Below are 27,598 nucleotides of genomic sequence, written 5' to 3'. Positions count from 1 at the left end.
CGTGCTTCATCGTATTTATTATTATTATTATTATTATTAATATGCAGGTAATAATAATAAATACGATGAAGCACGCACGCACGCATATACAGTGTGTGTGCGTGCGTGCGTGCGTGCTTCATCGTATTTATTATTATTACCTGCATATTAATAATAATAATAATAATAATAAATACGATGAAGCACGCACGCACACACACTGTATACGCACGCACGCATACACGCACGCACACTGTATACGCACGCACGCACACACACTGTATGTACGGGTAAAAAAATAACTTTAAAAAAAAAAGTTTGTTTTTTGCAAGAATCGAACCTGGCCCGGCACAGTGCCTTGACTATAGGGGCGAGAGCACTAACCGTTACGCTACAAGAGGATGAAATAATTCCGAGAATAGTACTAGTAGGACAATAAAACCTGCACCACGGCACGCAAAAAAAAAATAAACAATGGCGGATTCTGTACTCGCCACGGCGGATAATGAAGAATACGTCATGGCGTAAAAAAATAGGTCGTGGCGAGTCGCCGCCATGGCGGATTCTGTACTCGCCATGGCGGATTCTGTACTCGCCACGGCGGATAATGAAGAATACGTCATGGCGTAAAAAAATAGGTCGTGGCGAGTCGTCGCCGCCACGAATTGATCTCGCTCCACCTGCCCTGTGGTCTACTCCGTTCCTGGTCTTCCCAAAAGGTATATGAAATGTAGGTAAGGTCACCAACGTCATTTTCGCTATCACGCAATTCCAGACGGCAGATTCGTCGCATCATGGGAGCCAAACTGCACCCGGAAGTTCGGCAGAATGCACTGGAGTCAATGAGAGCTCAGTGACCAGCTCATGAACACTAGAATCAATAAGAGCTCAGTGACCAGCTCATGAACACTAGAGTCAATGAGAGCTCAGTGACCAGCTCATGAACACTGGAGTCAATGAGAGCTCAGTGACCAGCTCATGAACACTAGAGTCAATGAGAGCTCAGTGACCAGCTCATGAACACTAGAGTCAATGAGAGCTCAGTGACCAGCTCATGAACACTGGAGTCAATGAGAGCTCAGTGACCAGCTCATGAACAAACACTATTTCTGAATGACGGAGACCTTTTGTAAAGTAATCGCCTCTGGCAAATAAACAGAAGACATTATAAAACATTATTGTCTGCTGTGTTGCTTTTCGATGTGTACACTGTGTAATTTCATAGAGGTATCTAAAGAGCAAAAAGTATGTTTCTGAACGTGCCAAGTATCACGAGACTGTATCAGTTTCCTGTCTGGCAGCCAAATCTTGCGAGACCCCCGGGAACAGAAACGATACCTGCTGCTGTTTAAACCCTCAAATAAAATGATGTACTGTGCACTCTGTGCACATCGAAAAGCAAGTGATATGTCTTCTGAACTTCCTGAACAGATTATATGACAAAGGTCTCAATGGTTCATAAATAATGTTTGTTATGAGCTGGTCCAGCTTGCTCCGTTCATTGCTTTGTATTCATGTAACTTCCGGTGCGAGATTTGGCTCCCATGAAAGTGTCATGGCACACATGACCATGACACTTTCTTCTCTAAGCGTCCTTGGTCTTCCCTCCCTCCCCCTCCTCTTCCTCCCTGAGGTATGTTCCTGGTCTTCCCTCCCTCCTCCTCCTCCCTGTGGTCTGTTCCTGGTCTTCCCTCCCTCCTCCTCTTCCCTGTGGTCTGTTCCTCATGGTCTTCCCTCCCTCCTCCTCCTCCCTGTGGTCTGTTCCTGGTCTTCCCTCCCTCCTCCTCCTCCTCCTCCCTGTGGTCTGTTCCTGGTCTTCCCTCCCTCCTCCTCTTCCCTGTGGTCTGTTCCTCATGGTCTTCCCTCCCTCCTCCTCCTCCCTGTGGTCTGTTCCTGGTCTTCCCTCCCTCCTCCTCCTCCCTGTGGTCTGTTCCTGGTCTTCCCTCCCTCCCTCCTCCTCCTCCTCCTCCCTGTGGTCTGTCCCTGGTCTTCCCTCCCTCCTCCTCCTCCTCCTCCTCCTCCTCCCTGTGGTCTGTTCCTGGTCTTCCCTCCCTCCTCCTCCTCCCTGAGGTCTGTCCCTGGTCTTCCCTCCCTCCTCCTCCTCCTCCTCCTCCCTGTGGTCTGTTCCTGGTCTTCCCTCCCTCCTCCTCCTCCCTGTGGTCTGTTCCTGGTCTTCCTCCCTCCTCCTCCTCCTCCTCCTCCTCCTCCCTGAGATCTGTTCCTGGTCTTCCCTCCCTCCTCCTCCTCCTCCTCCCTGCGGTCTGTTCCTGGTCTTCCCTCCCTCCCTCCTCCTCCTCCTCCTCCCTGAGATCTGTCCCTGGTCTTCCCTCCCTCCTCCTCCTCCTCCTCCTCCTCCCTGAGATCTGTCCCTGGTCTTCCCTCCCTCCTCCTCCTCCTCCCTGTGGTCTGTTCCTGGTCTTCCCTTTATCCTCCTCCTCCCTGAGGTCTGTCCCTGGTCTTCCCTCCTCCTCCTCCTCCTCCTCCTCCTCCTCCCTGAGGTCTGTCCCTGGTCTTCCCTCCCTCCTCCTCCTCCTCCTCCCTGAGGTCTGTCCCTGGTCTTCCCTCCCTCCTCCTCCTCCTCCTCCTCCTCCTCCTCCTCCCTGAGATCTGTCCCTGGTCTTCCCTCCCTCCTCCTCCTCCTCCTCCTCCTCCTCCTCCTCCTCCCTGTGGTCTGTTCCTGGTCTTCCCTTTATCCTCCTCCTCCCTGAGGTCTGTCCCTGGTCTTCCCTCCCTCCTCCTCCTCCTCCTCCTCCTCCTCCCTGAGGTCTGTCCCTGGTCTTCCCTCCCTCCTCCTCCTCCTCCTCCTCCTCCTCCCTGTGGTCTGTTCCTGGTCTTCCCTTTATCCTCCTCCTCCCTGAGGTCTGTCCCTGGTCTTCCCTCCCTCCTCCTCCTCCTCCTCCTCCTCCTCCCTGTGGTCTGTCCCTGGTCTTCCCTCCCTCCCTCCTCCTCCTCCCTGAGGTCTGTCCCTGGTCTTCCCTCCCTCCCTCCTCCTCCTCCTCCTCCTCCTCCTCCCTGAGGTCTGTCCCTGGTCTTCCCTCCCTCCCTCCTCCTCCTCCTCCTCCTCCTCCTCCCTGAGGTCTGTTCCTGGTCTTCCCTCCCTCCTCCTCCTCCTCCTCCCTGAGGTCTGTCCCTGGTCTTCCCTCCCTCCTCCTCTTCCACTCCTCCACCATCACAGCGTGCAGTGGTGGAAAGTAACTATACATGTACATCTGACAAGTACGATTTTGAGTTACTTTTACTTTTACTTGTACTTTTACTTGTACTCCACAACAATTTACAATTGAGGCATTTAGCAGATGCTCTTAATCCAGAGCAATTTACAGTAAGCAAGAACAAAAACATGGTAATACATCAAATGCATAAAAATTGTCATTAGTAAGCTAAGAACCTGGAATATCTATATAATTGAAACTAGCATATACACTATGGAGTGCTATATGTCTACATAAAATGCTATCTAAGTTACATAAGTTGAGCCTTTGCATATGCCTGTAAGGTCGTCGAGGCTACGGCTCTACATCTCAGTGGCAAATATTGTACTTACACTCGATTACAATTATTGGAACACTTTAGTTAGCTACTTTGTAGATTTAGATTATTATTACAAAAAACACACTAACCGGCAGTGCACGTGCACAGACATTTAGAAGGGCAGGTGCTCAAGTGAAAAAAGGGCACCTTGTGCAGTGCGTGGAACCGGCCGGTTGCCTTAATAGTGTGAGATTTATATAGATAAAATAGCATAAAATATATCAGTGTCCACGTACGTACACTGTGAAAGAAGATCTCCAAAATGGCATTCTGCACGACGAGTATACTTTTAGTACATTTTGAATTCCGTACTTTTTCCACCACTTCACTCCATCCATCTTTCTTTTGTCAATCTGCCGTTGGAATGCATTCTCTCACCACAACGCTTTTGTTCATCACATGCTTTCATAGCTCTCTCTCCCTCTCTCTCTCTCTCCCTCTCCTACTGTAACTCTCTCTCTCTCTCTCCATTCAATGATGATGTCATGTCCTTGTTGAGCCATTCACTCTCTCACACTCCCAGTCGGCACAGCGTTTGATGCTTTACAAACTCCTCCGATATGGCAGCTATTTATTGTATGGCCGTGTCACGTGGCCTGTTCGTGCGTGCGTGCACGTGTGTGTGTGTGTGTGTGCGTGGCGTGCGTGCGTGCGTGAGTGTGTGACAGTGTTTGTGTGTGAGCGAAACATTGTGTTTGTGAGAAACTGTGTGTGTTCATCCGTGAGATCAGAGAGGGGGAGTGGGTGGGTGGGTGGGGTTGTCAGGGAAAGATGGAGAGAACAAAGTGAGAGAATAAAGAGAATGTATAAAGGAGGACTATAACAATGGCCGTCTGGCAGGACTGGTACTGTACTGTAGTCATGGAACCATTACTTATAGTCTTAAGGTGACTTCAGACCAAACAGACTTGTTCAGACTAGACTCAAAGACTACTTAAAACTGCCAGATTGCAACAGACTAGCATTTTCTTTATCTGCACAAAACCAGTCAGTCCCGACGAAACATTATTTTCCCCCCATGCAAATTGCAGAAAGCAGCGCTGGTTTGCAGTGTTGCCAGGTCTGCTTATAATAAGCAACTTTGGGCTGGTTTTCCTGTAACATAGCTTAATATTCATAGTTGGGCTTATTTCTGAAGTGTAGTTGCTTATTTGGGCTTGTTTTCATGATTCTGTTTGACAATGACAGACATTGTGCAGGGTTGAATGTGAAACATTGTGACATGTCACATGTTTTATGTGAATTTATATGTGGTGAAACATGCGGGAAGTTTTCGCGATTATGCACACCCTTATTGAAAAGGTTTTACCCCTGCATAATCCATGCCATTTGGTGTGTGTGTGCGCCTGCGCGCGTGTGCATGCGTGTGTGTGTGTGTGTGCATGCGTGTAATGGGACTCTCACAGGGCTAGGTGGATCTCGCCTCAGCCCAGCCCCGGAGAACGAAAATAATATCCAACAGCATACTGTACACCCCATATCACTGACACACACGCACGGCTATGCACGCGCGCGCACACACACACACACACACACACACACACACACACACACACACACACACACACACATGTTCCAAGTCCAAAGTCAACTAGTAGTGGGCGGGGTCTTGTGAGTGACCTCACCGCTCAACTACTCACTCCTCATATGACATCTATTATAAACACATTATCAGTGCACGCACACACACACACACACACACACACACACACACAAAACTTCAGTTCATACAGAATCTAGCAATTACACGTGCAAGGCCAGTAAGGCCACAGCGCCACGCTCACACACAGCCGTGCACAGAATGGACACACACACACACACACACACACACACACACACACTCGTAGTGCTGCACGAGTCTGGCTCAATAGTGAATCTCGATTCTCGTCCACAAGAATTCAGATCACGATTCTCACACGATTCTCATTTTTTCCATGAGAATAATGTAAAAAAAAACACAAGAGTAACTAAAATGACAGCCAACTAGTGCTGCACCATGCATGCATTCTTCACAAAATGAGATTGCATATAGGTGTCTGAATCTAATAGATCTAGATCTGTTTTTGATCATGTCTGCATTGCGGGGGGAGGGTGGGGGGGTGGTGGTGGGCTGTCTAGCAGCTGTCTGAGTGAATCCCCCCCCCCCCCCCAACCACCACCTACCAAGCTAAACGACCCCGTTACCACGGTAACCACATAAATAATGCAGCTTCCAGTGCATGCTGGGAAGCGGCGCCGGGCCCTCCAGGAAGGCACAATCACATTGTTATCATTATTAGAGCAGTGGTTCTGGTCCACCAGACCACTGGTCCGGGTACATTCTGGTCCGGGGACCACCAGACCACTGGTCCGGGGACCACCAGTGGTTTTGGTCCGGGGACCACCAGTGGTTTTGGTCCGGGGACCACCATGAGTGGTTCTTGAGGGAGTTCCAGGTGTTCCCCAGCTTAAATGAGTCTTGAGAGGCTGCTTAAATATAATCAAATGGTGGTCCGTGGCTCAAAGGCTGAATGAATAATGGGCCTTGATATGAAAAGGGTTGAAAACCACTGGTTTAAGTGGATAAATCACTGGCTCAAATGCTACCCATCCCTATCAAGGTACAATTGAGCAAGGCAATGATGGACCAACAACAACATGGGACCAGCATACCACCGCACTAGTAAACTGGAGTGAGACCAGTATACCAACACACTACTAAACTGGAGTGAGACCAGTACTAAACTGGAGTGAGACCAGTATACCAACACACTACTAAACTGGAGTGAGACGAGTACTAAACTGGAGTGAGACGAGTACTAAACTGGAGTGAGACCAGTATACCAACACACTACTAAACTGGAGTGAGACCAGTATACCACCGCACTACTAAACTGGAGTGAGACCAGTATACCAACACACTACTAAACTGGAGTGAGACCAGTATACCAACGCACTACTAAACTGGAGTGAGACCAGTATACCACCGCACTACTAAACTGGAGTGAGACCAGTATACCAACGCACTACTAAACTGGAGTGAGACCAGTATACCAACACACTACTAAACTGGAGTGAGACGAGTACTAAACTGGAGTGAGACGAGTACTAAACTGGAGTGAGACCAGTATACCAACACACTACTAAACTGGAGTGAGACCAGTATACCACCACACTACTAAACTGGAGTGAGACCAGTATACCACCGCACTACTAAACTGGAGTGAGACCAGTATACCACCACACTACTAAACTGGAGTGAGACCAGTATACCACCGCACTACTAAACTGGAGTGAGACCAGTATACCACCACACTACTGAACTGGAGTGAGACCAGTATACCACCGCACTACTAAACTGGAGTGAGACCAGTATACCCAGGGCTCGACAGTGCGACTAGGTACTCGCATTTGCGACTAAAAATATCACCGTGCGAGTTGTAAAATTCAATCTGTAGCACAGGTGCGACCATTCAATCGTGATAAAGACGAGTCTCTGTCTACAGCAAGTGCACATTCTATAGTCGCGGTTCTATACCTACATTTATATTTCTGAACGGCGGTGTCGTTCGCCAAAAAGAGCAGAGCTACAAGCCAACAACGTGTCGACTCTGTCGAGGCTCAATGCGGTGTTCATTTGAAGATCTGTTCCCTTTGCTCCCACCGCCCCTCCCCTCCCTGTGTTGCTGCTCCGTGCTCTTCCCTGTCACACTGCTTGCTAAAGAAGTCAGAGCGAACTCAGCGGGATAGCATTAGCATGATCGCACAGATTCAGAAGGAATTGCTTGGACCCCGACACGTTATTTGCAAAGTTTGTTTGTAATGTTCAAAGTTCAAACGTAACTTACTTTTAACCAAACGCGGGTGAAACAGCGTGCAGCCGTGCACGCACGCGTGCGCACACACACACATGGAGTGGACGGATTGATGTTTATCAAAAACAACCCTTGCTTAGCGTTTGCTTACAAAAGTGTGTGCCCAGCATAAATGATAATGCAAATGACCGAACTGGCTGGATTACCGTATTAATATCAGTCAGTCAAAGCCAAGGAGAATGTTACAATACTAATTCACCATCGAGCAGCCTCTGCACTGTCTGAATGTCACACTAACATGATAGAACAGCAGGATAAAAACGGATAGCCTGTCTATCCATCCATGAGCAACTTATTATCTATCTAGCTCTGGTCCATAGCTCTAATGTGTTGCACGTATTAGAGGTATGGAACAGAGCTACTATCGATCTACAAAGTATTAGCATAAAACAAATTGATTATATAGATTATATGAAAACAAACATAACAATGATATCATGATGAATATCACTATTTTGTGATAATTGCTGAAAAGATAGTGATATAATATTTTGACATTATTTTCCACCCCTACCTCATATCACTTCATTAAAATAATCACACCCATGTGAAGTGAGGGGCGCTCTTGTCATCATACATCATCAGAAATCATCTCATACTGGCCAATCAGAATGCCTGTTGCCTGTGATTGGTTAGCTGATTTGCTCGTTTACTTATGACATACATTTTCCCTTCAATGTCAATGGCGTCATATTTAGCAGAATTTTGACGTAATTTCTCTGTTGATTGTCAATGGCTCATTTTGAGATGTGTGGGGACAAAGGCTGTATATTGGAGGGGCTAGCGCCCCTTAAAAATACATCATTTTTCATCGTGCTCCTAAAATAATTTGTGTGCTACTAGATTTTTCAACTTAGGCGCACACGTGCTACTTGGAAAAATGCTAAGCGTCGAGCCCTGAGTATACCACCACACTACTGAATTGGAGTGAGACCAGTATACCACCACACTACTGAACTGGAGTGAGACCAGTAAACCACTATACTATTAAACTGGAGTGAGACCAGTATACCACCGCACTACTAAACTGGAGTGAGACCAGTATAACACCACACTACTAAACTGGAGTGAGACCAGTACTAAACTGGAGTGAGACCAGTATACCAACGCACTACTAAACTGGAATGAGACCAGTACTAAACTGGAGTGAGACCAGTATACCAACGCACTACTAAATTGGAGTGAGACCAGTACTAAACTGGAGTGAGACCAGTACTAAACTGGAGTGAGACCAGTATACCAACGCACTACTAAACTGGAGTGAGACCAGTACTAAACTGGAGTGAGACCAGTATACCAACGCACTACTAAACTGGAGTGAGGTTAATAACAGCGTTTAGGACTCTGAGGCCGTGTTTACCGTTTAATTGTCCTGTTGAGGTCACTCGTCTTCTCAGAGAAAGAGAACGCAGAGCAACGGGGTCCAATGATCAGCCTGGAACACAGAGAGAGAGAGAGAGAGAGAGGAGGTGAGAACAAATATATGGAAGAGGGAGAGAGACATGAAGGATAGAGAGAGAGAGAGAGTATAAGAGGAAACATCACATTAACCCATTTTGACCCGAGATCAGATTCTAAAAATGTCTGTTTGAAAATGACAAGTTTTCTGAAAAAGCTATGTTTCTATGTCAGTGGTTCTTTGATTTTTCAAAAATAGCAGACCTACAAGCTCGTAGCGCGCCACTCGGTGGCGCGCTACGAGCTTGTAGATCTGCTATTTTTCAATATCTAAAGCATAACATAATGCTAACACCAAAAGGGGTTCCCGCCCAAAATGGGCTGGCTGTTAAACTTACTGTATGACCCCAGCCCAGAAAGGAAGGGAATCTGAGCGATAGTGCTGAGCAAGAATGAGCAAGAATCGTGCAGCCCTAGTCGGCTGTCCAATTGATTTGAGTTAACTCTTATATTTTTTTGCTACAACACTTTCAGAGAGGTTTAAGTCGAGCTTTGATGTTGTCCGTTTAAACTAAAGCCGCAGTAGTTATGGCTCCAGGTGCCACTTTTTTAAGTAATTAGAGTAATTAACGTTCAGCAACTACAGACTAAAGACAATAAATATTTTCATGGAGGAAGAAAAACGTATCGTGTGAGAAGAGAATCGTGATCTCAATTCTCGTGGAGGAAAATTGAGATTCACATTTGAGCAAGAATTGCGCGGCACAACTGAGAGGGAGATATAAATGTAGGAGAGACAGAGAGTAGCAAAGCTGAGAGACAGACAGGGTAGGAGAGACAGACTGTAGGAAAGCTGAGAGACAGACAGGGTAGGAGAGACAGACTGTAGGAAAGCTGAGAGACAGACAGGGTAGGAGAGACAGACAGTAGGAAAGCTGAGAGACAGACAGGGTAGGAGAGACAGACAGTAGGAAAGCTGAGAGACAGACAGGGTAGGAGAGACAGACAGTAGGAAAGCTGAGAGACAGTAGGAAAGCTCAGAGGGAGGGTGTAGGAGAGGGTGTTTTAAAGAACTACAATCTGCCAATTATAAATTGTGTACAATAGATGGCTGGCCTACAGCTGGCCACGTAGTTACACCTAAGTACAACAAATCACACACACGCGCACACACACACACACACACACACACACACACACACACACACACACACACACACACACACACACACACACACACACACAGTGTGTGAGTGGTGTGTCCTCCAGAGCCATAAAGTAATCCAGATGTACCAATAGATTACGGTTAAGGAATGTGTAACTAATCTCTGATTAACTGCATTATGCTCATTCGTGTGTGTGAGTGTGAGTGTGAGTGTGAGTGTGAGAGAGAGAGAGAGAGAGAGAGAGAGAGAGAGATGGAGAGAGAGATACATGATATTTCCAATGGTGATTCCATCTCTGAACTCCACCACTTCGTCCAGATCTATAAAATTCCTTCCAAACCACTTCACGGCTGCTCAGACTAGAGGAGGTCAAAAACATGGATGGACAGCAATGTTCATCTATCCATCCATCTTCAACCGCTCTCTCTCCAGAGCAACATTAGTAACTTCATCCTTGGTGATCCTGAGGTATACTCTCAGACCAATTTGGAGATTTGATCAGTCCATCTGATCCTTGATCTGCCCTGGGGTCTCCTCCCAGTGGGACATGCGTCAAGGATCTCCCTAGGGAGACGCCCCAGAGGCATCCTAACCAGATGCCCGAACCACCTAAGTTGGCTGCTTTCCAGGCCAAGAAGCAGCGATTCTATACTCTGAGTCTCTCTCTCGCGTGACTGAACTTCTCACTCCATCTTTAAAGGAGATGCCAGCCACCCGTCGAAGAAAACTCCTTTCGGCCGCTTGTATATGCAACGTTATTCTTTCGGTCATCAATGTTCTGACACTCGATCAAAACAAAACCGGGATCATCGTCTCAGACCTGATACTGACGCGTCCCTTATCCCCCCCCCCCCCAGCGGACACCCTCACCCCCAATATATGCTCCGCCGCCAAAAGCCTTGCTGTAATCGTTGACAGCACATTTACAATGGACTAACACATCAGCTCCGTCGTCAAAGCTAGCTACTTTCAACTCAGACTCCTCGCCAAGGTTAAGCCCTATTTCCCCCGACGACAATTAGACATAGCTCATCCATGCCTTATGGATGAGAGAGAGAGAGAGAGAGAGAGAGAGCTCTGGCCGGTGTCATGGCACGGTTAGCAGTGCACTCAGCAGACTGACCGGTAGCACTGGCTGGGTAACAGTCTGTATGGATCTCTCTCTCCAACAGGATAGATGTCGTTTAATGAGGAGAGAGAGAGAGAGAGAGAGAGAGAGAGTGAACAGAATGCAGGGACAGCAGAGTGAAAATTGATTATCTTCGATAATAATCACGATCATTACAGTCAGTGTCGCATGGTCCACGTGTTTGTCTTATCTAGGTTGAGATGTGACCATTCTTTATGTATTTTTTAATATGCATACTTCAACCATGTCAGGAGTGTCTTATCATACCAATAGAGCTATACACGCGACACAGTTTGCCGTTTACACAAATAGCTGCTAAATCAATTAACCCATTTAGGACTGAGACCAGATTCTACAAATGTCTTACGTTCTAAATCATGATGAGTTTTCAGAAAAACCAGTGGTTCTCAAGGACCCCAAAAGCTATATGTAATTGGCCGCCGACGCCCATCTGAAAATATGTTGTTCCCGGAAAGAATATATATTCAAAGATTTGCGCCACATTATCACGGTTTTGCAAAAATAGCAGATCTACAAGCTCATAGCGTGGCACTCGGTGCCGTGGTGTTAAGTGCGTTGTTTCTTCATTCAGAGCATGCCAACACATTACATAGCATAGGAGAGGTGATGGAGCAATCGGTGTAAATGTAATTAATGTATGACAGCTATAATTTCAATAAACATGGTTATGACATGGCGTTGTAGACACTACGTGTAAGTGTAGGTTCTGCCGTAGTAGAAAGGGCTGCGACGGCAAGAAGGTTTATCTATCGAGCACTGATCAGAAATCCCTTTCCGGTTGCCGGAGCCGACTGCCGTAGCCGTCGTTGCTTGAAGTCCCTATTATCTAATGTAATCCTGGGTGCTACACTTCCTCTGCCAACCTGGGGGGGGGGGGCAGCGGACTGACCTCATGCTTCCTTCTATGCATGAGGAGTCCAAGCTGCTTCTTTTCACCTGACAGGGGGGAGTTTCCCCGGCCGGACGTAGCGCGTGGAAGGAACACGTTATTCCGACCAGTTCCTTTCCCCTCCATCAGGCGCCCCGGCTGGCCAGGGGGAGGTAGTTTAGAGATCAGGATTACTGCATGTTTTTTGTGAGGGCACCTACCCTAGGGGACACGGGGAGAACATGTTACTAGTAACTAAAGTTTGTAAGGAAAAGTACAATATTTGGATCTGAGATGTAGTGGAGTAGAAGTAAAAAGTATTTGAAATTAGAAATACTCAAGTAAAGAATACCTCAAAACTGTACATAAGTACATGTATTTAGTTGAAAGTGAAAGTATAGTTCAAATTGCCGATGTACAGAATGCTCACGGAAAACGTTCGTTCCGTTTCCTGACATACGAGGTTTTCCACCTGCCAGTGATAATGATGATAAGACAGAAACAGAGGACAGACGGACGGACAGACACAGACGAGTAGACAGAACGGTGGAGACGGTAAGACGACCTTTCAATCTGACAGAGAGACGAGGACACGACAGGAGGGGAGAGAGGTTGAAATATGGGAAAATGCTGACATGAATTTCACAATGGATGCGTCCTTCCATCCATGACGCCAATAAAATAAGTAAATAAAGAAATAACAAGGGTTGCTATACACTATACCGCCTGACCTGGGTCGCCCTTACAGGTAAAATATCGCTGAGTCATGAGGAAGAGAGACAGAGAGACAGAGAGAGAGAGAGAGAGGGCTATATTTATAGCCAGTGTATATTATTGTTGGTTCAGTGAGCAGGTTAGCTGTGATGACAGCGTCTCCAGAGACGTCTCACTCTCTCACTCCTCCACACGAGAACAGAGCGAGGCAGAGAGAGAGAGAGAGAGAGAGAGAGGACGATGTTTCACCAATCACCAGAAAACTAAGTTAAAATAACACTTAAAGACTTAAAGATAAAATAAAATTGAGAGCTACATAGAGAGATCAGGGAAGAGAGAGAGACACACCTAGATTTTATGGAGCCTGATCGTGTTAATTACTAAACTGTAACATCGTCAGCACACACACACACACACACACACGCACAGTACACATCCCTCACATACACACACAGTACACACCCCTCATATGCACCAAGACTCGTGCACAGAATCCCAGTCTCTATGGATGCAGGGCTACAGGGTGTGTGAATGTAATACTTAAGCACTCAAGCATTCAGCCACACACACACACACACACACACACACACACACACACACACACACACACACACACACACAGAGTGTGTGAAGCTGAGATATCAGGCCTGGCGTTGGTCTGCCTATTAGCACCAGAGAGCAGAGTCCAACAGACCTGCAGTCTGCAGACATGCATCACCACAGAGACCTTTCTCTAACAGACCTACAACCTACATGCATCAGCCCCGCTTAGGATCAAAGCTTCCAGTCTGGAGGTCTTTAATTAGGTCTCGTTTCAGTCCCTCTGGGCCACAGTAGAGCACGGGGGTTTAGCCGCATGAACTTGACCTCTGTGGTTCATTGACGAGGCCAGTGGTATTTTCAACCAGTCGTCTGGGCCGGGCCGGGCGGGGACCACCAGTGGTCCTTGAGTGCGTTCCAGGTGGTCCCCGACTCCCCGGCCAAATGATGGGAGAGTTGGTAACCAAATTAATCGACCCAAATAATAATAATATTTATTATACCTGACGAAGGCCACAGAGGCCGAAACCTTGTGTTTTTTACCCCGCCTTAGTAAAAAAAGTTTTTGGGGAGCTTTCAAAATAGTGTGCAGACTTAGTTAATCTTCCTCTTTTTGTCCCTGGTACAAAACATTTTCTGATGGCAAAATACAAAATACATAACGTTGGGGGTCCTTTAAGCACCACTGACATAGAAACATAGGGATTTTCAGAAAACTGTCAGGCTTTAGAAGACATTTGTAGAATCTGGTCTCAGGTCTTAACGGGCTATAGTCGCCAACACTTTCTCTCCGTCAGCATGTCCCCTTCCTTTGCCTTCTGTCTGACATTCTACTACTCGCCTCATACACCACCCCCCCCTCCCCCCACACACACCCCCCTCGCAGCAGACCCTATCAGTCAACTGTACAACCACCCCCAGCTGACTGGACTGTCATGGCCAAAAGTAACCCTGACTGACTGGCCTGACTGCATATAAACAGTGGCACGCACGCACGGACGGCACACACACACACACACACACACACACACACACACACACACACAAACTCAGTCCACCCACATACCACAACCACGCCCATGTCTCCATGGTAACTGTGTCTAACAGCACCACCAGCAACGTATACAGCCAACACGACAACCACACCCTGGATCACTTTGATGTTCAACCATTATTTATTTACGTCCTAAAATCACTGCTTCTCCTCAACGCCGGGACCGTCCGGGAAGCGGGAACCACCACCACCACCACCAGGGGCCCAAAGTGGGACCCTTATTATGGCTCCGTTAGCTCTGAGAGTGTACATAATATAATAGAACCAAGTGGACGTGTGGTTGAGTATACACTCACAGAGTTAAACTACAATGATGCAAGTGTGGTTGCCACTTGTAGAATAAGGTGTGATGCGATGTCTAGATGTAGACTTTTCATAAAATATTCACTCAAGGGTTTACACATTCAAGTGTCAAATCACAAGTCGTCTCAAGACACTTTACATGTAGCGCTAAGGACCAACAGAGATCCCACCCAGAGCAAGCAATTTTGCGACAGCGCTAACGAAAAACTCCCCCTTTTAACTGGAAGAAACGTCAAGCAGAACCCGACTCTAGGGAGTGTGGCCGCTCGACCGTGTCGAGGGACAGAAATAAGAGACAAATAGAGAGGGCGGAGACAGAGAGGAGGTACAGGCAAGTAGTAGCAATAGCAATAATAACAAATGTAATAGTGTAAGATAACAATGATGTCAGATAATATATAGTGGTATAAGAATGTAAGTAAGGACACATATCTGGGTCCTGAACCAAGGCTCTGGCCCAGGAAGTCTGTAAGGCCAGTCAATCTAAGCTAAAAATAAATTGCAATAGTAGTCCAAGGTTTTTTATGAGCCTTCTTAGGGTCATCCTCCAAATATCATATTAAAAAACATCACACCCAGGCTGGGCCGTGGCTCAGCGGTCCAGGCACCTTGGCCGGTATAGTCCAAGTCTGGCAGTGTGCCGCGGGTTCGACTCCCGATCCCGACGGCCTTTACTGCATGTCACTCCCCCATCTCTCTCCCTCATTTCCTGTCAGCCTACTGTCTGTCCCTCTATAACGAATATAAAATAAAAGGCGAAAGCCGCAAAAGAATAAAGAAATATTAAGAAAAACCACACCCATGTGAAGTGAGGGGCGCTCTTATCATCGTACAGCATGCATCATCTCATACTGGCCAGTACCATTAACAACCTATTTAAGGTCACATGTACACATTTTCATTATGCTTTAAGTAGAATGTGACGTGTCAAACTAGGGGGTTTTCATGATTCTGAATCCATTGCAAGCATTCGTTTTGCACGAAAAACACTCCTTGGCCTAAAAACCTGACATAGCCGTCATCACAAATGTGATGAGGTCATCACATTTGGGCTAAACACTCCTTGGGCTAAATTAGGCCAAAGCCAGGGCAAGCGGCTAGTGGCTATGAACTTGCCGAAAAGGGCAAGTGGCTAGTGACAAGTGGCTATGAACTTGCGAAAAGGGCAAGTGGCTAGTGGCAAGTGGCTATGAACTTGCCCAAAAGGGCAAGTGGCTATGGCCTAATTTAGCCCACGGAGTGTTTTTGTGCAAAACTACAGTCAACATAGTGACTATTTTAGCCGAAAAGGTATGGCCTGACTCCTGAGCATAAAGCTTATGCTTCAGCCCATACCTTTTCGGCTAAAACACTACCGTTTGGAATTGGTCCAGAATCATGAATAACCCCTAGTTTGACACGTCACATGCTACTTAAAGCATAATGAAAATGTGCAAATGTTGCTTTATATAGGTTGTTAATGGTACCACAACTTTCAACCATATAAAAAAACCTTGAACGATTACTATTGCAATTTATTTTGGTTCAAACCTTGACTGACCTACTGTCTGCAATGTATGCCTGCCTGCCTGCCTGCAGACAGACTCTGTTGACTATATGCATGTTTTGCCAGTCGATGTTAAGTGGCGTACTGAAGCACAGTTCCAAGATCAGGCCTGAAACACTTAAGTCACCTTCTCTTCTCTTTGCCCCGAGTTTCTCATTAACCAGGAATGCATTCAGGGGACATTAAGGATAGCTTGTTCTTATGACGGGAGCAAAGGGCAGCGTCTGCCCTGCAAGCGCAACAACTGAACTACAGTTAAGGCCTGTTCATTCAGAGTCCAGTTTGCGGTGACACTCCTGTTCTGTTCTTTGACTATATAGAAGTGTCTATTTGTATACGTCTCTAAATGTTTTGATGAATTGAACATGGTGGACCCTCTTGTAAACAAGTGTAATGCTTAATTGGGTTGTCCACTCACAGTTAACAGTCTTTGTATTGAGTTTGTGCTTGAAATGTACTGTAATTCTGCAAACCGTTAATAAATATTTCAATCAATCAATCATGTGTAAACTAAATGCAGAGTGCAGACCGAGAATGAGACAGACAGACAGACAGACAGAGGTACAATGAAAAACAAAGAAAACATAAGCTACAGTATACAGTAACAGAGACCCATGAAGTGAGAAATGTGTATCTTGAAATTAAAGTGTTTTTTAAAAGGCCTTTCGTCTGGTAATGAGAGTGGAGTTACATTTGTTAATGCACCGTGCATGGATGCCAAGTTCAGACTCCTAGAGAGAGCTCTGCGGCCCTCGGCGAGAACCGTCCACTAAATCAATGACACTTTACTGTCCCAAACCGCTGTGTCATTAAATATGTGGAACTAAATCATTTAGGTTAAAGTTATTTACAGGAGCAGTGAAGGGAGCGAAGGAGTGGAAATTAGACCTTGTAATGTAACTGAACTGTCTTGATGTAATCTGGGGGTAGTTGTAGGAATTCCCTGTTTATATGACCACTGGAACATATTTATGGAAAAAGGAGACAGTGGTCAGGTCACAGCTCCAAAAAGGGTCTAATCCTAAGGCTGTCACGGTTACACATTTAAATTGACGATTCATTGTCACACAAATAACCAAAGGATTTAATTGTTTGTTTTTTTGCATTGAACGTTGGAAGGTTACAATTTGTATTTGCAATTTTTATTGCACTTCCTGTAGCTCTATAGCCCTATAGCCTCAGAGACCTTTCAGGCGTACGCAAAGGCTAAACTTAAGTAACTTACTTATAGCAATTCATGTAGACATAGCACTCTATACAGTGTACACGCATAGTTTCATGATATAGATATTCCACTGTTGGGTTCTTAGCTTATGTATGATTCATGACGACTATTTCGGATGTATTTGATGTTGATGTATTACAATGTTTTTGTTCTCGTCTAAACTGTAAATTGAAAATTGAATTTCTGGTGGCCTTTTAGGCTTCGTATAATCACAAATTGCACAGGGCAGATATGACAAATAAATAACTTAAACATACAAAGAAAGAATATGGTAATAAGCTCAAATATCTTAAATAACCTGCGATTAGGCGATCATGTAAAAATTGTGACAGGCCTGATCATGTCTAATCCTGGACTATTATCAATAGACTATAGTACAAACTGATTTAATAATCCTGGACTATTATCAATAGACTATAGTACAAACTGATTTATTGGAGTTGTGAGACCACACCAAAGCCTGACCCCTATCCAGCGGCCCACTGTTTTGTCTGTTAGCAACTGACCAGTGATATCATCAATAATAAAACAGAGAGGGGGGTGGGGGGGGGGACACCCCCCAGCCAGGGCGGTGGGCTAAAATGACCATATAAATAAATCCTGCACATGGTGGTGGTATAATGGCTAATGCGCTCTCTCTCTCTCTCTCTCTCACACACACACACACACACACACACACACACACACTGTGCGTCTATACTTGTTCACCCATGCCTGCGCTGCATATATACATCTATCTATAGATATAAAAATGTAGGCTATAGATATAATAATAATGGGCACCACTGTCTGTCTGTCATAATGGGACCCACCACTGTCTGTCTGTCATAATGGGACCCACCGTCTGTCTGTCTGTCATAATGGGACAGGCAGCCATACATACAGTACATACATCATACACAGTACATAACGTCACGCACACAAGCGCGCCCGTTTAGTGTCGCTCGTCGCTTTGTGTGTGTGTGTGTGTGTGTGTGTGTGTGTACTACAGTATGTGATAGCTTGTTCTTTAAATATGTTTCGAGGGAGGGGGGGGTCGACACCGGTCGGCGTAGACAGGGCTTTAGTTAGCACCGCTGCACTGCCCTCTCATTCTCTCTCTCTCTCTCTCTCTCTCACACACACACACACACACACACACACACACAGTACACACTAGCCACGCTAGAAGCAGGAGCAGCTAGAATAGCTTCCCCCCAAAATAAAAATAGATATGAAAGGAAAATTGTTACAAAAATAACGTATGAAAGTAACGAACTCATTATAATAACAATAGCGGTACTCACCACCACGTCTTTGTTTATTTATTCTCCTTCTTCTTCTTGCCCACAAGCAGCAGGTCGGGCTAAAGAAGAAGAAAATATCCCCCTTGTGTGTGTGTGCGGCGTCTTGTTTCTCGTGGTGGTAAATCCACACGCACACTCCTCCTCCCAGGCAGAGAGTCTCGTCTCGTGTATTCTGTCCACTCGTGTGTGTGTGTGTGTGTGTGTGTCCACACTCCACATACACTAGGGCAGGCCAACTCCACTGTGGAGCTGCGGGCTCACGCCACGGTATCGCCCCGTTTCCGATTTATTTATTTATTTCGTCTACGGGCCAAGAAAGAAAGCTTGACCAATCCATACTAGCGAGCGAACGCTATTGTTAAACACACGCACACAAACACGCACGCTTACACATACACGGTACACACACAGACAGAAGCAAGCATGCTCAGTTGCTGCTCAGTGCTCACATGGCAACGCCCTCCCCTCACCTCCCTTCCTCAGTACCGTACGGCCATTGGTTGGAGTCGGCTCCTGCCGGCTGGCTATTGGTGGATCCGACTGTCTGTCTTGTTAAAGGGACGGGATGGATGGAGGGGCGGGTCTCAATAGGCGTGAGAGATTCCCCATTGGCTCTGTGCTGATGAGGGGGCGTGGTCTGGTCTGGAAGGAAGGAAGGAAGGAAGGAAGGAAGGAAGGAAGGAAGGAAGGAAGGATGGAAGGAAGGAAGGAAGGAAGGAAGGAAGGAAGGAAGGAAGGAAGGAAGGAAGGAAGGAAGGAAGAGTCCACTTCTCTGCTTTGAGATTGAGAATCAGTGGTGGAAAGAAATAGTATTCAATTGTTTTTTACTCAAATAAAAGGATCAATACTGCAATGTAGAAATAGGCTACTAGGTTACAACGTTAAAAGTACAAAACTATTGTTGTCAATAGTGCATTGTAGTACATTGTAAAATGTACTTAAAGTAGGCTACCAAAAGTAGAAAGTATAGCCTACTCATTACGCAGTAAGTAGGCTCACAATTCGTTAAAAAAAAGTATTGATGATACTAAATGTGAATACTTTACTTTTTCCACTACTGGCAATTGAAATGACACAACATATAGCATCTTTGAGGAATCCGGCCCAAGCAATGGTGTAAGAACTACTCAAATTGTGTCACTTGTGTTGTGTAAAAGTGCTCATTTTCATAGCATGTCACAGTAGAAATGAGTAAAATAATTTGGAAATAGCCAAAGTATAGGGATTAGGTGGATAATGTCTGTTTTGCAAAGTTTTCAAATAATTGTAGTAGAGTAAAAAAGTACGATACTTATCTCTGAGATGCAGTGGAGTAGAAGTAAAAGTATTCAAAATTGGAAATACTCCAGTAAAGTTATAATAAAAGAAAGTGAAATTTCCACCACTGAGCCCAAGCATATCTAATACTAATGAATCAATACCAAATCAATGAACAGATTTGTAGCCGGAAAAAAATAATCATTATTGATAACGTGCTTCATATATCATACAGTTCAACAAACCATATGCCCTCATATTAAACTCTGTTGAGAAGAAAAATGCACATTATTGGCACAGAAACACCTTGAGGTCATGTCTGGAAGTGAACGCATTAAAAAGGCAACAGTGACATCTATAGGTGAGAGAGAGTAAATAAGAGCCTTCCCTCACACTGAATGCATAGCCAGAACATGTGTTGTGTTCTCATAATGATCTAGCACTGGTGGACACTAACTATAGTGCATTTACTTGTACAGTACTTAAGTACAATTTTGAGGTATCTGTAGGTATTTGAGGTGTTTAACTTATTGGAGTATTTCCAATTTCCAATACATTCACTTCTACTCCACTACATATAATAGGCTACAATGCCGCTATACATCATATCAGATACAAATATTATACTTTTGCTCCACTACATTTATTCGAAAACCTTAGTTTAGTTACTTTGTAGATTTTGATTATTAGGCCTATCACAAAACATACAGTAACCGCTTCAGTCCCATATAGACTCTTGGACACTTGGAACCCGGGCTCTGGGAGAGCCCGGGTTCCAACTGGGAACCGGTTCCCATCCGGTCCGGCTGCTCCACCACTACCCTGAACCACTAGATTGCAACTAAGCCACAATATGGGGATGATGTAGCCTGATTATCAGACTGTAGCTTGTGATGCAGTCCACTCAGACTGAGAGTGGTGGGGTCTTTGGGCTGGATCCAGGCTAGGGATGATGGGGATCCAAGCCAAGGCCCAGAGAGAGATGTCAGCACCAGGACAGCACAGTGAGCACACAGCACAGGCTAGCCTAATTATTACAGTGCCGTCCATGGTGCTGAGAGCCTCATATATTGTGCTGAGATGTAGATCTGCAATGCTTTTTTTTGCAAAGATTTTGAGAAATTATAACAAATGGCTCGCCCGAAACGTTATAGCAACGACCTAATTATATAAATAAAAAAACACATCTCCTATAGGCCTATGTATTTAAAATATAGCCTATAGGCCAATTTATAATAAAAAATAAAAATAATAATAATAATAAAATAAAAGAAACAGCTGGCCACCAGGGAGGGGGGGCAATACCCCATCTGTCACCTTTAAAATTGCCTATTACAGAAGTCTTGCGGAGCCATGATGCTGTACAGTTCTTACAGTGTAAACAGAAGCGCGTGCCGCGTGGCATATTTCTGTTTATCTTCTCTTCGAGCGACACCGTCGGACTGCAGAGCATATAACTAATTATTATAGCGAACTCAGTTACTTCCGCACCACGTGAGCAGCTGCTGCAGCTCTCTACCTATCACTAACACTACCCTATGCTCTGTGCTCTCTGCTCTCCATCCATCTGCAGCTCCATCTGCAGTGCACGGCACTGACGGCAGTAGAGCACAGCTGCACTTTATAGAGCCCGTGGCGGTGGTGGTGGTGGCCGCAGCCTGCAGACCGCAGACAAACACACACACAGCCAGCAGGTGACAGACAGTCACGGTCACGGCCACTAGACATCCACCAGGACTGGAGGAGGACCACCAGATGTCTCCAGACGTGTGGGCGTCGTGCGCGCTGCTGGCGTGCATCGTGCTGCTGTGCACGGCGCTCCGGAGGCTGCTGTGCGCGTCCGCGATGCTCGCGCGCCGCGGGCTGGACGCGTACGCCGTGGAGCTCGTGTCCACCTTCCAGGTGTGCGCGTGCACGCACGAGCTCAAGCTCCTGTCGGACGTGGGCGGCGTGGACGCGCGCCTCGCGCTCACCCTCACGTACACGGCATCCGTGGTGCACGCGCTCACCTCGGCCGGGGGCGTGGGCAACCCGTGCGCGGCGCTGGAGCGCGTCTGGCGCGGCCGCATGACGCGCGCGTGCGCCCTGCGGCGCGTGGCGTGCCAGTTCGCGGCGGCGGCTTTGGCGCGCGCGGCCGCGCCCGCCGCGTGGAGCCTCGGCCTGACGGACGTGCACGCGCGCCACGCGCTGCTAAACGGCGCGCGCTGCGTGGAGAGCCCCATCCGCGCGCCGCTGCCGCACGCAGCCGCCGTGGAGCTCGCGTGCGCCTTCGCGGTGCAGACGGCGGCCACGCACACGCACGCGCTGGAAGAGAAGTACCGCGTGCACGCGATAGCCGCAGTGGTCACCACGCTGGTGTACGCAGGTAATCTGTTCTATTATTCATTTCACTGTGTGTGTGACTGTGTGTGTGTGTGTGTGTGTGTGTGACATGTGTGTGTGTATGTGGGGTATAGCCTACACTGTGAACTCATTGAGAATAGACAGAACTGCAGACTTGCATAATTTTTTTGTTTGTTTTATACATTTTCCATGTGTTTATTCTTTTCTGTGTTCACAACAATGTGCAAACACAGCAGCAAGATTACTAATCATTGTGTGTATTCCTGCACTGTCTGCATTGAGCGACCTCAGTACATAGAAACTGATTCACTGATAACTGATATTCTGGCTTTGCTTTGATTGTATATTGTTCCACTGTTTTCTTTGGTAATGTAAACGTATTTTACGAACGTTTTCTCATGCCAATAAAGTCCTTTGAATTGTCAAAAGTGAATTGAATTGACAGCAGGCTGTCATGATTCTATTGTCTTTGGATACGAAGAGGCTGGGGAGAAAGAGAGCTGCAGTAACCCTCAAAAAGACAAGCTTTCAGATATCCAAGAGGGCGTATTTCGGACCAAATCGTTTCTGGAACAGGCCATCCCAAAACTCCCGTTCTCAAGCACAAACATTGCTATCATTTACATGTTAACGTTGTGTGCACAAAGTATGTACATACAGTTTGTGTGTGTGTGTGTGTGTGTGTTTGCAGGTGGCAGAGTCACACAGCTAATGATTAACCACTTAAAAAATTTACAGTATATCTATATACAGTACTGGATTCCCCCAGGGGTGTATAGACTAGAGGGTATGCATATGCACTGCGTGACATCATCATACCTGGAAGTTATGCAGGAACGCCTACTTGCTGTCCTTGACAGCCCATACAGCCAAACAGAAAAGTCCTATCTGAATGCATTAAACAACATATTAAATGACGTAAATAAATAGGCTATATTTGCAGAATGTTTGAGCCCATTATAAATAACAGCTGTCTGTGTCTCTCTCTCTCTCTCTCTCTCTCTCTCCCTCCAGGTGGTGGGGTGACAGGGGCAGTATTGAACCCAGCCTTGGCCTTCTCTACCCAGTTCGCGTGCAGTGGCAACAGCTTCCTGGAATATTCCCTGGTGTACTGGCTGGCCCCCGTACTGGGTCAGTACCGTACGTCTTGTATTGGACCTTTTATGGGTCCACTTGGTCATTATTGTTCCACTCTCAGAACTAACAACATTTCAACCTTGGCATTTGTATCGTCAGCTCACAACACGTACGCGCTTTGAGCTCGTAGATCGGCTATTTTCGCTGCACGACAAAGTATGAATGAGGCTTAAGTGATTAAAAGACCACTGATGCTATAACGGGCATCCAGGACAAAATACTAAACCTGACCCACTTCAAATACACGGCAGCGAGGTTGCCTTCTTTCCAGGCTGAATTGTGAGGAGGATGTGAAGGTCCTGACATAAACACTTACTAGTGGTGCCTCTGTGACACATTACAATATCACTGGAGCCACATGCACGCACTGACGCTATTCTACACATTCTTATATAAGTGTGTGTTTGTGTAAGGGTGGAGAAGGTTCTTGGTCACAAGAGCGGGAAAGTGCTGACCAGCTGGTATAATCCGAAGTTAGGTCTTGGCGATTTCTTAGTTTTAGGAGCAAATTCAGAATGCTTAAATTGCAGTTAGTTTTAGATTCTCATACAGACTAGATTGACAATTAATAATCCGACAGAGGCTAGTGCTGGCAAGGTGCCTTATAAAAGGAGGGGATGACGTCACAACCAGCTCCCTACTCCCCAGTCCCCACACAGTGTTAAATTAGGGATTCTGAACAGAACCAGTACCTTAAAATACAGTACCTTTTTTGGTGGAAGGCAATTGACCTGTTTACCAATAAAAATAATATTAAATAAACGGTTAACTGGTTACTATGTGTGCCATCACTTTGAAAGCGTAATTTAGTTTCCCCCGGGCAGCGCTGGTTGGCAGGCACATTTTTAGACAGTTTGTGCCAGCATGGATGATTACATTTATTACTTGATCACCTCTTGTCTTGATTGTTTAACCGTGACGCCATGGGCCGCTATGCTCCATAAGAGGCTTGATAAGCCTTTGCTTATTGATAACGTGTACTCAATAACCTTGTTATCTGAATTTTTCGGGCATCGGTTATCGCACCATCCCTAGTTATAATTTAACCCTGTGTGTTCCAGGTATGGCCAGCTCCGTGCTGCTCTTTGATCAAGTCCTTCCTCTGCTGTCTGGGAAAACGTCGCCGCCTCCCTACCGCCCCCTGCTGGAGAGCAAGAAACAGAACTGACGATTGGGGCCTTTCATGAGGGGGATACTGAGAAGTGCCCTTTTGTTCACCATTCATTTCATTCAAAGGACACAGTTCATCATAGTAAAAAAACAAAACAAAAAAAACAACGATATTTCGGTCAGAAAGGATACAAATACAAGTTCCAGAATACTGATGAACACTTATTGTTTTTCCACAAGTACATAAAGTGGTTTTATTCTGCCTAGCTAGAGGAGGAGATGGGGTGGTTTCATGCCAAGGACAATCATCTGTAGCAGGGGCGTCATTTGGGGTCTGAACCTTTTTTTTAAATCTATATCAGAATATTTGGTCTGCAATCAAATATTCATTAGCCACTTTAAAGCTGGTGGTGTGTGTGTGTGTGTCTATTTTGGGGGAATCATTATAGGCAGGCATTTTCAGAAATGTTCAAAAACAGAAGCTCTACGTAACGCACCGCCGCTCCTGAGCTTGTTTCGTGTTTCTTTTGCCACCCTCTTTTTTATGTAACTACTGGGGAAGAGGAAGTGCTATATATGTCTAGACTTGAGTCTATGAAGGACAACCTGTCACCTACCATTGGAACGGTTTGTGCAATGCATGTACAATATATGCACATACAAACGGCTACATTCAGGTTTCATATATATAGGCCCTACAGTATACCCTACTGTATATAGCAGTGAGAAATTATGGATAATAATCATGTCCTTACATGCCCTACAATGTGAAGCCATTATACTATGATTCATAACCAAAGCGGGAAATGTCCTCGCCCCAGTTTGACTTCCCAGAGCAAGAAGTGCTGTATAGCAGAATGTTGTACTGTAGCAGCAAGAATATAGCACAATAAGCACATGTCGCATACTATAACAGGGCAAATATTTTAATACTACTCTGCTGATTCATAAGGGTAAAATAGCACATACTGTACAGTACATTGACAAGGCACCAAACCATATTTTGGCAGCCAATTATACAAGAGGCGCCCCAAAATAATCACATTTGAACTGGGGAACCACAGGTTGAGAACCACTGGCTAGAGAAACTAGAATAAATCCAGTTTGTATAATGTCCAAACTGTCCTATTTGTATAATATAATGTCCTATACGTTTATATAATATACAATATAACGTATAATATCCTCTTTGGCAGAACCTCTACTGGAACAATATACTTGAACTGAATTACTAGACCAAATACATGCTATTAGCAACTGGAAATGTGCATTTAGCTGCATAATTTCCCTTATTGTTATGACGGTCAACATAAGTAATTATACTGTAATGTAGTGTATATGATTTTTCTTTTCTAGTCCAAGCGAAGCTGTACGATGTACGAGTAGCACAGAGAATCATCAATGCAACGATATTTGGTGAAGCACAGAATACTAGAATGTAATCACATTTAGGTGTGTATGGTTGCACAACATGTAATTGTGCCTTTTGAATACACAAGAATAACCCAACTGCAGCCTCCTGTATTGTCTTTCATATCATACATTCAGTACATCCGTGTAACCCAACTACAGCCTCCTGTATTGTCTTTCATATCATACATTCAGTACATCCGTGTAACCCAGGCCTGTCGAACCCATTTTGGGGTGAAGGCCGCATTGGGCAAAAGGTCACTTGATGTGGGCCAGAACCAGTTGCGGACCTGCGCTCACACATTCACTCATACAGCATTGTTTTTCAGTCTGTTTCCTTAGTCACTGCTATAACTACAGTATCTACATACACACACACAACAATTAAATTTGAAGTGAGGACATTACCTGTCTAAGCAAACATTTCCATCTGCAAATTTGCTGCAGCTGTAATTACTACACATGTTTTATGCAGGTCTACTTTCAGCAATCAAACTCAGACAATTACCTCAGTTTAGTCTTTTTTGTTTCAGCCGTGGGCGTTCATGAACAAGTGCGTCATCTTCTCATCTTGCTGCAACCCAACAGAAAAGGCTCAGCTCAAAACAACTAAAAAAGACTTTACTTCATGCTGTTTCCAGACACATCTCAGACTTTGCTTTAACCAGCGTGTCAACATCAGCGACCAGTTTCTGAGCAGTTTCATAATGTAATTTAGATCAACTGAGCAGTTTAGATTAATTGATATTCATTACAGAGAAAGCTTGCTTACAAAGATGTTGTGCCAAACATACTTAATTCTATATCATATGAAAACTTCACTTGCCATGTGAGTTTAATTGTCCATGTATCTGCATTTTGTCATTTCCAGGACCAATAGAGGCATTTGTACAGACAGTAAATGCCGCTCAGTCTCCATGTCTCTCCACCTTTTTATTAAACAGAAAATATATTTTCAGGTCAGGATACCAATTCTATAGAATTAGAGAACGCAGTCAGGATACAGATTAAGTGGAATTGTAAGTGATGACCAGAGTTGGGTGTAACGAGTAACGGAAAATCTCGTTACTGTAACGACACTACTTTGGTCGGTAGCGAGTAATATAACGACACTACTCCTCCAAAATTGATAATCACACTACAGTTACTGGTCGCTTTAGCGCTGCCGTTACTCGTTACTTAATTGCGTCATGTGGCTGCTTTCAGCAGTGTTGCTTAATTTGGACTTGGAGAATAATGCACACAACGGAGATGAGTTGAACATGAAAAGTAATGGTGCGCTGGAGTCGCGGACTAGAACATGTCAAACTGGTGTCAGATCAGCAGCAGCACAGCACTTTTCGCTACTGTCGTGGACTCGTAGGGTGGCCAGACCATAGAGTTATTATACAATAGAGAAGACACCCAGAGGAAATCCTGAAGCGCAATGGACATAGTGGCCGAAGAAGGTATTGCAGTTTGGTAAGGTTTGGTCCTCAAACACATGAACGCGCACTAGGCTCCGTCCACTCTGCCGGTCGCTCGCGCGTTCATGTGTTTGAGGACAATCCATCCAGAATGCACACTGCTCCTAAACCGGAAAGAGGAGTGGATTCGCCTCATGCGCTTCTGAGCAACTCAATGCAAGTGGACGGGAGGAGAACTTGGGTGTCTTCTCTATTGTATATATACTCTAAGGGCCAGACGTCCGGTTTTAGACCCACCTGTCCTCCTCCCACCTCTGGCCG

The 27,598-nt window shown here is 45.6% G+C and overlaps 2 protein-coding genes across 4 annotated transcripts in view; one reads left to right on the top strand and one right to left on the bottom strand.

Moving 5' to 3' along the window:
• Nucleotides 1-19,040, bottom strand: part of pak1 (p21 protein (Cdc42/Rac)-activated kinase 1) — a 58,151-nt gene extending 39,111 nt beyond the window's left edge. For 2 of the 3 annotated variants that reach the window (XM_080772498.1, XM_080772501.1), the window contains exons 1-2: nt 18,615-19,040; nt 8,725-8,799 (exon numbers count right to left, since the gene is read on the bottom strand). The gene's annotated coding sequence lies outside the window, so the exon portion shown is untranslated. The remainder of the gene's footprint in view (nt 1-8,724; nt 8,800-18,614) is intronic. The other variant, XM_080772499.1, reaches the window with a different exon arrangement.
• A 2,586-nt stretch (nt 19,041-21,626) lies between these two features.
• On the top strand, nt 21,627-25,429 carry LOC308321310 (aquaporin-11-like; the record flags this gene model as incomplete). Its single annotated transcript, XM_080772151.1, has 3 exons — nt 21,627-22,236; nt 23,229-23,345; nt 24,413-25,429. 3 exons carry the CDS (start codon nt 21,627-21,629, stop codon nt 24,517-24,519), a joined length of 834 nt encoding a protein of 277 aa, XP_080628277.1. The 3' UTR covers nt 24,520-25,429.
• Between the last annotated feature and the right edge of the window lie 2,169 nt (nt 25,430-27,598).

Source organism: Protomyctophum bolini, assembly GCF_963924005.1.
Source record: "Protomyctophum bolini genome assembly, chromosome: 9".
Taxonomy (NCBI): Eukaryota; Metazoa; Chordata; class Actinopteri; order Myctophiformes; family Myctophidae; genus Protomyctophum; species Protomyctophum bolini.
The sequence above is the reverse complement of the archived record's forward strand: the minus strand, read 5'-3'. Positions and strand labels throughout refer to the sequence as shown.